A 17,015-nucleotide genomic window follows, 5' to 3' on the forward strand; every position below is an offset into this window, starting at 1 on the left:
TATCCAACTACGGGCCAGCCCACATATTGAAGTCTGCACCCAATATGATAATCCCTTAACTTCCCTAATTGGGACATGGTCTCCTCCACATTAGGGCAATATAGTGTTGCGAGGGACATCCAGGCACCCCCTCTCATGGCCTATACCATCAAACCTCTCCCGTTCTGCTCCCTCCACACATCATCCAAGTTTAACCTCTTGTGAAGTAGAATTCCGCCCTCCCCACCCCCGTGGCCCTTTTCTTCACGTCCCCAGATGCCCAAAATGTTCCCCGAATCTGCCCAAAAGTGATACGCCTCTCAGCGCCTCTAAACAACCTTGTCTCCTGCAACATCACATCTAACCCGGATCTCCGAAACTCCCTTGCGACCAACAAGCGCTTGGTCAAGGATTTTAAGCCCTTTACATTCAGGCTTCAGGGTCCCTGCCAACAGGCAATCCAGCCGTCATCCCTTATTACCACCTACCATTGCCATATTGTCCACCACCTCTGTTTACACGGACAGTAGCATGAACGGTCATTAAATCTCATTCCCACAATCCTTCCCTTGGCCCGTAACCTACCCCCACCTTCCAAAACCCTGAAACATCTCGTCCCTACCACCCTGCATAATCCCAACCCCTGAGATGCCCATCAAAAGCTGGCCATCCAAGGAAAGACCCCATTGCTGCACTTCACAGGTGAAGGAGTATTGAGCCCTGATATTTTCGGCCCCTGGGTACTTTTTTATGTTGCACCAAACCCTTCAAAGCATCCTTGAACCCATCTGGTCCTGAGGCTTCCACCAGACCCCCTTCTCCACTATTTTCGCCCTCTGAAAGATTTCAAAGGACCTGTTTCTGAACCTTTGGTTATACGATAGTCCACTTTTTTGATCTCGAATACCAGGGCAAACAGAAATGTTCATCTGTACCGTATACTTCTGTTAGATAGCCAGGCTGTAAGAGGTTGGCAGTCCCAAGCTGTAAGAGGTTGGCAGTCCCTCTGCCTAGCCAGGGTGAAATTCGAATGATCCTGATAAATTTGTATGCTGTCGCCGTCTTACTAAACATTGTGTAGACGTTTCGCCTTTTCCAGGGGCTGCAACCTACTGTGTAACTCAGGAACTTCACCACCACAGACCTCGTGCTCTGCCCCTGACCATGCCTCAACGGTGCGCACGTTCAATATCGACCTCCATTCCACCTGCATCGGAGAACAAGGCGTTCACCAGGGCCTTAATCATTGTCACCACATCACTGGCAGATTCCCCCCCCCCCACCCATTCCGTTCCCAGAGGCCAACAACACAAAGATTGTTCCTGCATACTCTATTTTCGAGGTCATCCATTTTAACTGACAACCTCCCCTCAATCTTCATTTCAACATGACTGCACTGGTTATTCTCAATACCCTAAAATTTGTTCTACAACACCTCAACCTTGCCTCTGAGGTCAGAAACCAATACTTGCAGTTTCCCTCGCAGCGCCTGAATCTCATGCAGAATGTCTTTAATCCTCCCTGGTGGATGTTGCCTAAGTGTAACCACCCGCCAACGACTGCGACGGCCTGTCAGTGTCTTCTCCTTCCATTGTTGCTGGCCATCGAAACTGCTGCAAAGAGCCAATCCCTTCCTTAACTTTGGCTGCCAGCGTTGAACTCTGCCAGGAAACACCACCAGTCGCTCCCAGTCGGGTGCCGCCACTCATCCGTCCGAAAGGTCCAACCGAGCAGGTCGTTAACACCAGATGCACAACGGCCCCACCAGATGCACAACAGGCCCCACGAAGCCCATCAGTGAGTGGGAGAACATTCACAGGTCAGTTCCCTTTCTCTGCAGCTGTGGGCTAATGTTTGCACTGGTCCCATTCCAGCGGGCGCTCAATACGATCAAGGGCCAGCCACGGATCCAACTGCATCCCCCACACCATGCACCACTTATATGTGGGGTAACCTAGTAGCCCCCCACCAATGCGTGTAACCACAATGACAGCACTGGGTGGGGTAGGTGACTAACAGGGCACCAGGCCTCGATGCGCAGTTGCTGTCCAAATCATAAAGAACACAGTGCACACCCCCACCTCTGGTCACACTGGGGGCCAGGGCCCGGGCTACCCTCCGCTCCCCCTGCAAATCTTGGGTCTCACTCATACCTCTCAACTCACACGCTTTTGGCGGGTGTCATCCGCCACTGAGGCAGCTCTCTCACCCACCAAGCTCTCTACACGCCCATAGGAATCAAAGGGCCATGAAAGGTTGAGAGCTATGCTCATGTTGCAATTATGCAGCACTCGGATCTGAAGACTGCCCACTCCATGACCAGGGCGGAGCACATCACTCACCACCAGAGGCCCCGGGCCGAAAATGCATAGGAGACGGGCGCGTGCTAACTCACCAGCCTTCCACTAGGCCGGTCTGTCACCACTCAGTAGCTCTCTGCCCGCTCCTATACATCAATGCGGGGAGCATGATCCTCCTTGCGCGGCAGCAGTCTCCTGGTACTCCAAGACCCGATCAGGGCCCGGATAAGACCCAGAGCCATACTGTGCTTGGGAATCTCCCTCTGAGTCCCTGTGTCAGGGCTGTGACACACAGCGATGGCCCAGTTTTGGTTGGGGCAGTCCATTGCCGTATCATCTGTACTACACATACTGTTCCTGAATGGCACGCCATTACAAAAGTTGCAAAATTAGCTGTTCGCTTGCTCTCGGGCCACCATGGAGGGACGGTGGAGGACGGTGCTCGCCACGTGCACAGCCATGCTGGTCTGCGCCCCTTGGTGCTCTTGCTTTTTACCTTTTACAGCCTCCGATTCTACACACGGCTACGTAGTCTAGTCACAGCATGTGAATCTATGAAAGATCAAATGCAGGGCATTGGTATCTTTCATAGATTCACATGCGCCCTCCTTCCACGCCTACACGGTAAAAACCTCACAAACCTTACAGAATCTGAGGTGAGGAAGAGGAGGCGGGTCTAAGGGTCCAACTACTCTGTCCTATTGTCTGGGACCGAAAACATCCATACCTACCACTTTTGGGGTACTTACCTGCCCCTGGAAATTGTTTCTGTAAACAAAAGGGGTTCAGGGAGTTCTGTGCCAGAGACTGGATTTTTTAGTAATAATCAGTTATTTCTATGTACTTTTAAGACTGCACTTCTCCTACATGCTTGCTACACTAGTGTACATTTTTAATTGGAGTAAATTGTGTTGGTAGGGTTCCCAAAATGTTTTTCTTTTTGGGCCTTTTGCTCTGTGTAGTTGTTTTCCACCCCCTATGAATTATATGTCCATTTCTATTCTATTACTATACCTCAGGGTACCTGAATTAATGCACTATCAGTGTTGGCCTTACTGGCCTTTAGAACTATTTTACATCCCTTAACTATGCGTTGGGCCCTGACCCCACTTGTCTAAGCCCTATCATATATAACATGGATGGGTTGTTTCTTTAGGACACAGTGCTTAATTGTGCAGGCTCATAGTGGATGTTACTGGTTGATTAGGTTGTCTGGTCCCCTTGTTCCTCTTTCTCTGTTATTTTATGTGACGTCCCTATCTTAGATGGTTAGCTCAAATATAGACAGAGGGGTGCAGCGATTGGTTTTAGAACATAATACACAGTAAAGTAAATGTTTAAGTACTTATTTCACCTGATAGAAACCTATATTTGTGACATAAATAAAATATTGATCTGAATTTGTTTGTTAGGGAGAATTCTCTGTTTAGGTTGAATTTCCTAACCTAGTGAGTCCCCCAGCAGCTTTGCTGTATTTTTGGGGTTTATTTTTTTCTCCTGCCAAGAGTGGGACTCTTTTACCCTCACTCTTAGGCATGATTTGAGTGTGTTTCTTTGAATCTAGATGTGTTTAATGGGCTATGGGGTCTTTTACTCCATAGGGCTTTATGTGTTTTTGTGATGTGTGTTACACAGCACCCTCAGTGCAGTGGAACAGGGGTGTCATAGTGACCCCCCAGTATAGACGCCATACCCTGGGACTGACTACTGTCTCCCAGGGCAAGTAAAGTCACCATTGACTTTACTAGTCTTAAATTCTGAACAGAACCAGTACAAACCGTCATATTGTGGACGTACTGGCTGGGGCAATTCAATTGCCCCAGGGTCTGTTAGTCGAGGGGACACGTCTCCGTCCAACCTGATCGAGTTTTGGCTGGTGGCAGTGGATACTACTTTTTATATTCAACCGCAAATATTTTACTATGGGATTTCCCATTGTTTTAGGCTACTATCTTTATTTAATTATTTACGGTAGCCTCGAACATACCGCTGGTTTATTTAATTAATATTAATTCTCCGGTTGGTATTTTTTTCCAAAACTTGATTCTAAAATGGCGTTTGTGTTCTCTTCTGTGACTCCAACCCAAGTCGAGCCCTTTGTTCCACTTTTTGGCGGGCTTCTCCACAGAATCCCTCCAAAGTGGTGCCACTCTGTCTGGGGTACTTGGGAGGGGTTGGGGGGGACTTAGGCACCCTGGACTGAGTTGCCTAGGCAACTGAAGTCGCACTCCGTCCTGATTGGCCCAAGTGGTGAGCCGGCTGGCTCACCACTTAGCATGTTTGAGTGACAGCTAGGCTGAGTGAATGGTGGTTTTCTGCATAAAAGCAGGGCTTTGGGGACTGGAACTTCAGAAGTCGCCACAGGACCTAAGAATCTGACAAGGGAGAAGCTGAGCCGACCTGCCACGACACCACCACCGGTGGAGCCCTGCTGGACCCCCTCACCACTTTTCCCAACGACAGAGGAGATCTCCCGCCAGAGAGTCTTCTTCCTTTGACTGGTGGGGATAACCAGTTTCACCGTCTTTTCGCCTTCCCGACGTACCTCGTGGCCACCTTGCCTGTGCCAAGCACCCCGGCACCCGGGATACCACGTTTCACCACGACCGCGAAACAAAGGTACCACCTTTAACCAGAAAACTCTGCGGATGGTTTCTTCCCTGGTAGTGCAACGACCTTCATCTTTCCTCCAAGTCGAGATCTTCTCTTCCCCTGGACGACGACGCAACTTGCACCCACTGCCAGGAACAACTGCCACCGCTGGAGGATCCTTCCCACTTAAGGTACCGTGTCCCGCCTGGCTTCCCTTGCTACCGACTGTACGGGGTAGATTTAGCCCCCGGCTTTCGAACCTGGGTTAGCCTGGGACACCCTGGCTAAACTTTCCTAAGACTCTCTAAACTCTTTTTGAACTCTGCAAGACTTTCTAAGCCTAGAGGAACTGTGTGATCATGGGCGCATTTGTGCTGTGCTCTCTCTAAGAGTGGGCCCAGCCTTTGGACTTTGGCTCATGAGTGACTTTTGCTCTTCTGCCTTGCTAACAGTGTTCCTGAACCTTAGAGTGGTGTACCTTTCCATATTCTGTCCTTTTCCCTCCCTTTCTCACAAACTTATTGGAGTGCCATCTAGTTAAGCGCTCACCTCTGTATGAAAATAAGTGGTGTTTTACTGTGACTTATCTGATAAGGAAAAAGGGGTGTACATATTATAATAGTAACTGTGTTTAGAATATTTTACAACAAGAGTGCTGGAGTGTTTCAAACCGTGTGTTTTTTAAATAAATAATTACAAACTTTGATACCAAAGCTCTGGTCAGTGTTTGCTTGTATTATTGTAGGGAAGTCTGACTGCTCAGCCACAGCTACCAGGTAAATCTGGGTGGTACAGACTGCTACCAAGTGGGTTTACTGCCAACACCTGTAGTCCTAAATCTTTTGCAGTGTTCCCTAAGGGAACTGCACAGGTTTCTGCCTAACAGTTTATACTTAATGGCATGGTAGGTTGGTTTGCAATATACTGTGGTCTGTAGCTAGCCATATTTTATTGTTCTAGTGCTGTCGAGATGTACATTTTCAGGAGAGTAGAAGAGTTTGAGGTTCATGGTTGCGTGGAATTCATAAAATCGTATGTAGAGGTTTACAAGCTCCTGCTCCCCAGAAGACCAACTTAAAATATCATTGATGTAGTGCGTATATAGCAAAGGTCTGCAGACACAGGTGCGAAGGAAAATCTGTTTCTAATTGTGCAAGGAGTACAGTTGTTTACTGCAACGCAATTAGAGTGCCTATGGCCATCCCCATCATTTGGATACTGACACTAACCCATCCCCTCCTGCCTTCCTTAGAGCAATCTAACAGGGTGGGCTGTTTTTTCTTTCCCTGCTCTGCCTTTTGAAGCTTACAGAGACCCTTTAATATGTATAGAACTCAAACCCAATGGAACATAGCCGTATCCCACCTGGGGCACGGACACTCACCCGCATACATCTGCAACAATTCACTACTCAACACGCATCACCTCTGCCATTAGAATACAGCTGAGTCCCATACCAAAAGTTCGGTCCAGCTGGGCACCTAATCTGTTTCCTTGAGTCGCCTACTCTCCTGACGGTCTATCACAGCACCCATCCACCAGCCAGATCTCCATGCGTCGCTAGCAGGGACTTAACCACCCCTACCTACCTTCATGCTGGCTTAAATGCACACATGCATTCTAAAAAAAATCCCCCTTTCAATTCTCATATTTCTGACTTACGTCCTCCAAGGACGTACACCCCACAGCGCTTGCAGCCAGTCCAATGGCATTGGGCGCTATACAAATGCCATATAACATAACCTAATAAATGTACATATTTTTCAGTATAGCAGTATGGCCTATTTTCAAGAGTCAAGTGTGTGGACTAATTGCCTGTGTCAGCTTACTACTCCTGCCAGAGTTTGTGCCCTGTCGCTTTGTCCACATTACTTACCTTTAAGAGTGGTTTAGCTTCCCGTTCTTGTCGGGCGTGTTAGCCCACATTAAGGCCAGTGTTTGCAGTTAGCACAACAGAGTTTTGTACAAAAATTGCCTTAACACACAGTCTTCCGAGTCCATGTAGATGGTCAGATGAACAAAACTGTAGCATTAAGTTTGCTGTAGCACTACCCACATCATTGTACAGATGGATGGCAGTCTTACAGAATTCATGGTACTAAATGCAACTCCTCTTTACTAGACTTTCTGGGAATAGTGGATGTAATGCTTTGTGTGAATACAATGTCAAAAAAGACTTGCTAATTAAAAGTACATTTTCTCTTTTAGTCTGGTCCTAGAAGCTTAAGGCAGTACACACTGATGGAACTTCTTGTGGTAAGTTACACTTTTTGTAGTCGATTCTGTAACATTCCATTATCCAAGTTTTTGTAATCTGCTCAGTTTAATAGACTTGTGTCCTTGAGCTTCCCGAATATTTTTCATAATGTTAAAGTTGAAATTTCTGTGATATTTGTTGCATAGGCCGTAGTGAGCCATATTGCATGACATGGCAATAGTTTGCACAAGGGGTTGATGTCTATTCTTGGGTTTCCTCCATGAAGTCACAGTGCATGCATTAATATCTATAGTCTACATTTCATGCAGTGTTCCTCCCTTTATGGGCTCCTGTTGATTTTGTATGCATGCTTGACTTGACTCTTGTGCTCAATGGTACTCTGTCATGCAGCTCTCCCTCCTTCCCCACCAGTTAGTAAATACCTACAGTACCACAGAAAGGCCTAGAATGCCATGCATGATGTATATGGAGTATGCACTGTGAGAGGTCCTCATACTTGGGGCTGAAAAGCTCCTCGACCAGACATTGTTCTGAGGGGGCATCGTGTCCTGTGACCGCGCCTTGCCCTGAGGGGGGCGCCTATATACAGAAGCACGGCTGAGGGCAACAAGCCTCCCGGAGTCACCCTCGAGGTCCCATAGAGAACCAGGAATCGGCTTGAGGGTCCACAGAGACCTCCTTTTTGAGGGCTCTACACCAGAAAAGATTTTCCTGTGCATCCCCATTTCACCACCAATTTCAGTACCACAAAAAGGCGGCGAGAAAGGAAGAGGTCATGCCTCAAGATCAACCAAAAACTTCAAAGCTGCGACCTGCAGTACCAGCTCAGCCTACAACATCAGTCCAGCCTACTCTACCTCCAGCTTCATAGCCACCTCCAACTTTTGCCTATGGGCACTCCGATAGTGCAGGGAAAGGAGCCTCAACCTATGGATAAAGGACTTGACAATCCCGTGTCTTTGGAAACTCCCAAGGGTCAAGATGTTGGACAACCTTCTGTTCTGAGCACGGAAAACAGATCCCAGAATACAGATGAGGAACAAGCAGAATTCCCTTCTTCTGCCAGTGGTTTTCATGAATCGCTTCAGTGATTGGCGGATATTTTGGAAGTGCCCAAATCTCAACAGGAGCAACCAGAGTCTGGGGTCTTCGCAAAAGTGTTAGCGTTCCAGGGAGAGCCAGAGGCAAAGCTTGAAAGGCGACAGATTTCAAATTGACTGGTCGGAAATGAAGTGTTATGCTGTTCCAACAACTCCACTAATCCAAAGAGTTTTGAGCAAATTGAGCATGTCCAAGAATTACAGCTTGATACTAATAGCGCTACTTTGATCCGCCAGACCTTGCTTCTCCAAACTGACTCGGATGAAATACCAGGATCCTCTGATATTAGAAACATCCAAGACGGTGTTGATATCTGAACAAGGGGGTGTAGTGCTCAATCTCTGCCCACAGGCTAGCTTAGGTCCTGAGAAACTAACATTAGGGCATCTTAAGCTTGCAGATGACAATTTCAACATTATTGAAATGGCTAGAAAGGACTCCACCAGATCTCAATATAGGAACAAGTGGACCATGTTTTGCCCCTCTGCTTATCAGGAAGGATTTGATCGGTTACTTTAAAATTAGTTTTATTGGCATTGGTTTTCAGTGAGCAACCTTTAACCATTCTTAACCTCATACAATATACAAACATTAAAATCAAGAAAAAAAGAGGGAAAAAACATTTTATTTGTTATCATAATTACATAATACATCGTACATTCTGCTCCTTTTAGGTAATTAATATGAATGTATAGTTCGTGAAACTTCAGTAAAAAAATTACAAACCAACAGATTCCACCTCCTTTACTTCTAGAGGCAGTGTTTCTATTTTGATAAATATCTCATTTAAAAAATTGAGTAACGTTAAAATCAGGGATAATAGTTCACCATGAATAAGTGCTAACCACCATTGATCAGCGCACCTCGTCCATCTGTCATTAATACATTTGCGCAATAGCCTCGTTCTCGACTCTGTCAGTACAAAACAGTACCAGATGTTTCAGAGACTCTTTAACATTCTCCAATTTGCACAGCCTGCACGTTGAGTTGGTCATTTCACCTCTAATGCGTTTAGCCAGAATTTCTCTAGTGGGATAGAGATTTAGGGGGTAATTCATAGAATTCAGCGCACAAGTGGCGCACACGACTGGCGCACAGTGTGCGCGTGCGACAGTCTGCGCCAGCCGCGTGCGCCAAAACCCATTTTGGCGCACAGCGTATTCATGGATTTTAACATCCCCTAGCAGCTGTGGCGCAGCGACCCTGCCGCAGCGCCAGTTACGCCCCCAACCCCGCCCCGTGCCCCATGAACAGCGCACAAATCCAGTACATGGCGCACAGGCCAGTGGACCAGCATACAGCCCCCCTCTCAGCCCCCAACCACGAAAACACGTGTAAAACTCCCCACGCCCCCCTCAGAATACACGTACCCTGCTCGCGCTAGGCCAATTGCGTGTAAAACTACCCGCGCACCCCTCGGAATACACGTACCCCGCTCGCGCTAGGGCAATCGCGTGTAAAACTCCCCGCGCACCCCTCAGAATACACGTTCCCCGCTCATTCGCGGGAAGTTTCACGCGCGATAGGCCTAGCGCGAGCGGGGTACTTGTATTACTGAGGTTCGCTGGGAGTTTCACACGCGGTAGGCCCTGTGCGAGCGGGGCAATTGTATTTCTGGGGTTCGCGGGGAGTTTCACACGTGGTAGGCCCTGTGCGAGCGGGGCACTTGTATTTCTGGGGTTCGCGGGGAGTTTCACACGCGGTAGGCCCTGTGCGAGCGTGGCACGTGAATTTCTGGGGTGACCAAGTGAATTGGCAGTGTGTGCCCTCACACCCCTCCCCGCGGCCTGCAGGTAGACCACAACACAGGGGAACACACTGCACCCAAATACTACCGCACGCCACCCCTGCCCAAATAACCAACCAAGCATAACATACACCCCACATTGAAATGGCCATTACATGAAACAACCCAAATGGCATGTATGTACATCAACACATGTCCGTCACACACACACAATGGGTGCCAGTGAATGTGAAAACCCACATCGTGACATGCATGAAACCAATGAGAGTATACCGCACATTGAAGAACGGGAAAAAATGTATTGAACAAAAAATGTGGAGAAACAAATTTAAACACCAAACAATGGACATAAAGGAAAAAAATGCAGAATGTCACATAATATAAAAAAAGAAACCAGAATCCAAAATATATGAAATCAAAAATGTCTCCAGTCTCCCTCCAACAAAGCAAATCCAAACAGAAATGAAAAAGTAAAATCCATTGCTCCATGGAAAAATGAAAAAAGAAAATGCCGACAAATCCACACTCCCAACTATTTACAAGGATGAAATCCTGGGTCCATGAGCCCAACTGTCCAAATGAAACCTACAAAAATACACAAACTAATGAAATACTATATACAAAATGTGGGGTATTGTCCAGGCGCCCCAAAAAAAATGAAAACAAAAATGAAACCTAACACTAACTATTTACAATGGCAGCGGGCTAGTCCAACGGCTCAGTTTTTGATGTCCAGGGCCAGGGCATCATTGAACTCCCGCTCAATGTCCTGGAGGCGGTCCTCTTCCATGACCCCGAGGGTTCGCAGGGACGATGACATGTTGACCTCCAACTCCCTGCAAATTGCCTCGAGGCACTTGGCCCGCCTCAGTGCCCTCCGCATGGAGTTCTCCGCCCTGACCCTTGTGAGCGGTGCCTCTTCCGTCCGCTGCCGCTCCGCATATATGGCGTGGCCCAACCGCTGCCACACGGAAGACACTTGTAATCCTGGGTCCTCCTGCCCTCTGGCTGATGCCTGCCCCTCCGATGTTGAAGGCCCTGAGCCATCATTGCTCCCACCATGTTGCTGCTGTGCCTGTGCCTGCGCCCTGGCTCTTGCTGCCTGCACGTCGTTCTACGGCTGGGGTGCAGTTGTCGTGGTGGCTACGCCTGCTTGACGTCCGAATCCCGACTGTGGCAGGGATGTGTCCTCCTCCACCAGCCTGGCCGCTGGGTCAGAGGCAGCTCCACAGGGTACCCATGTGATGGGTGGGAAGATGGCATGGAGGACGACTGGCGTGTAGGGGGTTCAGGTGAGGAGGGGATCGCAAGAAGGTCCAGCACACGGAGGAATCCAGCACTGGTGACCCATCCCAGTAGGTCAACGCGGTCAAAGAGGCATCCGAGATGACGTGCAGTGTCTTCACGAAAACACTGCAGGTCACCTCGCATGCCCCGTTGACGCAACGCTATCCCAGCCAGGACAGGCTCAACCCGATCCCGGATAGCCACGTCCGCAGGGGGAGGAAGGCCAGTTGTTGTGTGCCCATCCCCTCCCTGAAAACGGGTCTGGATGTAGGCATCCCTGCTGGTGCCGGATGATGCAGTCACAGGATCAGGGACAGGATTACACACAGGCACCTCTGCGGCGGCCTGTGCTGCCTCCTCTCCCTGCCGCTGCACTGCACCACTAGCACCAGTGGAATCCCCCCCTCCAGACCCTGTGTGTGTCCCTTCCATGGCCTCCTCCAAACCCCCCACCAACCTGGATGACTCCATGCCATCTTCCTCCGTCGGACCCTGTGGGGTCTTAGCTGCCCCTTCTGCTGCCGAGGAGTCCCTCTCCAACCTCCGCCTCTTGGACCTATCCTCGGCAGCTGCGGCCTGGGACGCGGCACCAGACTCCTCACTCCCCGAAGAGATGACAATCTGGCAGGGGAGCCGGGCCCTGCGTCTCCGGCTGGTGGTGCAATCCCTACCGCTTTGCTCCACTGCATCCTCTCAGCCCTCTTCATCAGTTGACGCTGCAGACAGGCAGAGATAGAACACAGGCATCAGGGCACTGTACAATGGACTGATATACACATGACAGTTGTACATGAGTGGCAGTGTCAAACTTCAGACATGGCATCACACTCCCTAACACACATGTCATTTCTACTCACACACATGAGCAATTCCACAGCAAAATTGCACCAGGCAGCACCATCCATACACATACAACAGCATCAGCATCCGAAGGTGAGCCTGACGTCACATGAAACACGGGGAATGCACACACACCAACACACTTACATGCATGTGTACATGTCCACCAACTGTCAGTGATGAGATCGCCATCCATGTCACATCTGGCATTCAGCCTTCTACATGTCAGTGCTACATGCATCCATGTTGCATCACAGTTGCACACTTGTCAAATACACACACATGCACACAGTGCAGATACATGCAGCTGGAACCACCATCCATGTGTGACACCACAACCATGCCAACGTACATACACAGCAATGCAAACTTGTGTGCTCCCACACCTGCATTTGGGCTGCATGCTTACCAACACATACACCATCCATGTGTCTCACACATGAGAGGACTCACATGTGTCAGCCTCACGCCCCTGTACATACACATCCATACATGGCCCTACAAAAACACATGTATAACCTGCACACTACTGGCACATCACAACACGCACAGCGTCCAATCAGTATGCATGTACACTTACCGCTCGACTCCAGACGGGTCTGCCTCTCAAGGACCTGGACGTGGAGCGCTGGGCGTATGCGTTCCAGGACCCTCATTTGGTGGTCTGACAGCTGTCCCTGGCGCCCCTTGGCATCCGCTGCCTTCAAGAGGCGCTGGGCCTTGTCGAGGGTCCTGGACCTGATGTCCTCCCAGCGCTTCCAGACATGTTTGATGTCACGGACTGCCACCCCCTCCTCGTTGATGGCAGTCACGATGTCCATCCAGATCCTGGTCCGTCCTTCATTGTCGGCGCGCAAACTTCCAAAGAGGGCATCATACTGCCCCAGGACTTGCTCCACCAGGACACCTTCTTCCCTGGCACTGAAGCTGGTGGCTCTCTGCCTCTCTGGCTGGGGGTTGCCAGTGGTGCCAGATGGTGTTGTGCCCGACATGGCAACCCCAGAGGCAGGTGTGGGTGGGCAACTGGGTCGTGGGGCTGAACTGTGGAGCGATGGTATCCCAGTCGGGAGTCTTTGGTTCCAGCAGGGGTGGTCACAGCAACTGCACCCCTGGCTGACGTGCAGGCAGCAAATAGCAGGGAACGTGGGCAGCAGGCAGGCAGACAGGCAGCAGCAGATGGCAGGTGGGAGCGTGCTCGGGGCTCTTGGGGGCAGTAATTCGGCCTTCTGGGCAGGAGCGTGGTCTTCCGTGTTGTCGTGTGGCCAGCTTGATACGGAGTGAATTGGCACGTGAAAAAATTGCACGTCCGCATGTAATTCGAGGAAAGGCCCTTAGCGCATAAGCGCGTCTGTGACGTTACGCACGCAGGTTTTTCCCTTGTGACGGGAACATAGTGAATCAGCACGTGAAGACACAGCACGTACGCAAATTCATTGGACCAAAGGCCCTTTAGCACGTAAGCGTGTCTGTGACGTGACGCGCAAGGGCGTTTCCCTCAACACGGGTGCATGTTCATTGTACACGTGCAAAAACTGCATGTCCGAGTGTCAGCTCGTGTAATTGGAGGAAAGGGCCTTAGCTCGTACACATGTAAGTGACGTTGTACGTGTGGGCCGGTTGAAAAGATACGTGTAGGACGCTATTTTCTTGTACGTGCTTTTCGTGGAGAGCGAGTGGGTGAATTTTGTACTTCTAGTCGGTTCACACGTGATTACTTCACAACGGTTCAAGTTCGTACTCCCTGTTACCTCTAACAGCGTACAATTCATCTGTTGCCGGGGGTGTTGCCAACGCGCACACGCGCGTCTTTTTCATGTTATTTTTCCAGGTATATGGTGAGTCGCGCACGTATTTACTAACTGTGCTTGCCCCGTGTGTCGCGTACCCCTTCAGAGGACCGTGTAGGCTGCGTGTATTACGCGCACGCTTATTTTTGTCTTTGAATGCCACAGCTTAGTGCGGGTTCATTTTTCAACGCACGTGGTCTACGAGGGGTTGCGTGCACGTTCATTTTTGTTTTCGGGGTGCCTGTGCATTGCGTGACCCGTCATCTTCCCCCAGGGGTCACAGACAGCCTTGCTAGAGCACTAGGGTACGAATTCCATCTAGTACCCTACCCCTTTCACCCCCAATTGCCCAGGACAACTGTTTACTGCTACTCCCATACGCACAACAACATCAGTGCCATGGTTGGGAGGCGACCAAGCGGTAAGGGAGACAAAGGTGGCCGACCTCCAAAAGGTGGGCGCGGTAGGGGACGTGGCCAGGATTTGCAGGGTGCCCCTAGGCCCCTGTGTGTGGAGGTCCAATCCCGGAACACCCATGCCCCCCCTCACCCTCCTGGTTGTGGGAAACGTAGCTGACACCATCCCAGCTCAGCCCTTGTGGACCAGCCCAGTTTGGCACCTGAACCGGCACAGGATGTCTCCCAGGCTGACTTCCAGGTCAGCAAGTCTAAGCCAAGTGTGGCGGTGCAAGTTGCTGTCAGCAGGCCATGTGGATCTGGGGCAGCAATGTCATCTGCTGCCCCAAGTAGGCAGGGTGGGGAGGCTGCAGGGGCAGCTGCAGCTCTATCCACCCCAGCTCTGAGTCTCCCAGCCGGGACAGTGTCGGTCCAGGTCCATCAAACCGACGTTGGCCCTGCCAACATCACCCTGCAGCCAATGCCTGCACCAAGACCTATGGTCATTGTGCATTCGCACACTCCTAGTACCCAGTCCACCGGTGCTTCTGCCCCTACTGACCAGAGCGGCTTAAGCCACTCAGGATCAGTACCACCTTTGAAAAAGAAGGGTGCTCTGGCACTACAGGCTGAGACCCCATACACGGCTACACACTCCGGCACGGCAAGGAAGCCTAGCTTTAATGACGCCGAACTTGATGCACTTGTGGCCTATGTGTCGGCACATAGCCGCAAAATGGTATTGACTGCAGGGTGCAAGACCACACCTGGTCAACGTAAGGCACACTGGCAGACCATCGCGGACATCATTAGTGCCCTTGGATTTGTTAGAAGCGCAGTTGATGATTGCTACAAGCGGTGGAATGACCTGAAACGCAGAGCAAAGAACAAGCTGGCCTCAAATCATGCCTTTACTCTGGTGACTCGCGGTGGGTCTCCACCAGAGGAGAACCAACTCACTGAACATGAGTCTGTTGCTGGAACCTTCGTCACAGAGGAACAGATCCAAGGCGTGGGAGAACAACCAGATTACGACGCATTGTCCGGTGAGTGCCCATGCATGTGTGTGTAATCCATGTGTATGTTTGGGTGACAGGATCTGATTGAGTGCCAGGTCAGGGTTTGTACTCCTGAGTGGTATGGGTCACCCATGTGCATCTGCCAAAACATTCACCGGCCTTGAATTTGGGTATGACAGTATCCCTTCTGCCCACAGTAGCCAATTAGCGCAACATTACTGCAGTTGCCCTTGAACTGTCATCTTGCAAACACATTGTTCAGATTATTTCAGGGATCATTCAGGCTGATTGTTTAAATTCTCCCATTTTTGCAACACATTTATCAGCCCTAATGCCACATATGTGACATGCTTCTGTCATTGATTACACACCACATTGGCCCACATTTGTTACCATGTTATGTGAATGATTAGACCATTCAGGCTGATTGAGTATTGGCCTGCTTACAATTAATTTATGGGGCCTGTTTGAATGTGGTACATGATAGTTGTTTCCTGTCATGTTGAAGTGACCAACCATAGATGTGTACATCTGCCTGCAATCACTGTATTATTGTACACTGGATGTGTTGCAGTGTGTGGCAAATGCATATTTTGTCACACTATTTTTCATCTCATCATGTCCATCTCACATGGATGGGTGACAGTACTCATTCACTGACATATGGCTGTACTTGTCAAATGTACCATGGCTATGCTACATGCCATCTGTGTGCTGGCATGTGTCATGTATGTGTATTGGACATGCCACTCACAGGCTAATGTGTGATGCCAGTGCTACCCAGCATGCAACAAATGTGTTGCTTTTCCATCTTGGTGTCCTCAGTGTTTGCTTTTTGCCTCCCCTTCCAACTCATTGACCGTGCATGCATGCCAGGGTTATAGTCATGTGGGACATGTGTAAATCATGTACTGGATCTCTGGCTTGTCAGGCCTATGTGTGCGCTATGGTGCTAATGCCTGTTTCCATTTTTTGTCTCATGTTTTTGCAGGTGATGACGCACTTGATGCTGTTGAGGTTGAGGCGATGGTGCAGACCCAGGAGGAATCTCAGGCACGAACGGGCACCAGTGGGGGACGTGGTGTGGTGGTGGGTGAAAACCCAATCTTACTGCAGACCATACTTTCCAGGGGTGTCTCTGGGTGCACCTCCCCAGACCTCTATTCAGGTGCTGAATCGGATGATGAGACTTATGTGCTGTCGCAGGTGAGTGTTTCTGGCAGGGATTCTGTTCTTTCCAACCCACCTGCACCAGGGGTAGAACCCTCTATGGGGATGTCAGTGTTGGTAAATCCGCCTTTGGCGTATACGGATGCAGGGTCACACTTCACAACATCTGATCCTGTTCCTGGGCCAGCAGATCAGAGGGGGAATGCAGTCCTGCAGCGTCAGGCAGTGCCAGCACAGCAAGGTGCAGATCGCCTTTCCCCGAACAGGTGTGGTGCCCGTCGACGCGGTGGCCATACGCCACCAGGCAATACTGTATGGGAAAACTCCATTTACAGTATAGCAGCCCAACAGGGAGCATCGGTTGAAATGATGGCTCAGGCAATGGAGAGGGTGGCCACTTACTTTCTCCCTCCTGAAAGGCAGATGGAACAATAACAGCAGGCAACAGACTGCATTTGCCAATCACACAGGGAAGACATGTTGGCATCCAACAGGGACCGACGGGCGGCACTGGAGACTCTGCACGAAGCCATATCTATAGAGTCACAGGGCCACAGGGAAGCCCTGAGGGTAGAACTCC

The 17,015-nt window shown here is 50.0% G+C and overlaps 1 protein-coding gene across 1 annotated transcript in view; it reads left to right on the forward strand.

The window, feature by feature from the left end:
* The window catches only part of NRDC (nardilysin convertase), a 1,236,039-nt gene that overhangs the window by 799,868 nt on the left and 419,156 nt on the right, over positions 1-17,015 (forward strand). Inside the window, exon 25 of the mRNA XM_069642204.1 lies at positions 7,080-7,127. Coding sequence (XP_069498305.1) covers positions 7,080-7,127 — 48 coding nt within the window. The remainder of the gene's footprint in view (positions 1-7,079; positions 7,128-17,015) is intronic.

The sequence above is a fragment of the Ambystoma mexicanum genome, chromosome 1q (assembly GCF_040938575.1).
Source record: "Ambystoma mexicanum isolate Mex_15411 chromosome 1q, UKY_AmexF1_1, whole genome shotgun sequence".
In the NCBI taxonomy this organism is placed as follows: domain Eukaryota; kingdom Metazoa; phylum Chordata; class Amphibia; order Caudata; family Ambystomatidae; genus Ambystoma; species Ambystoma mexicanum.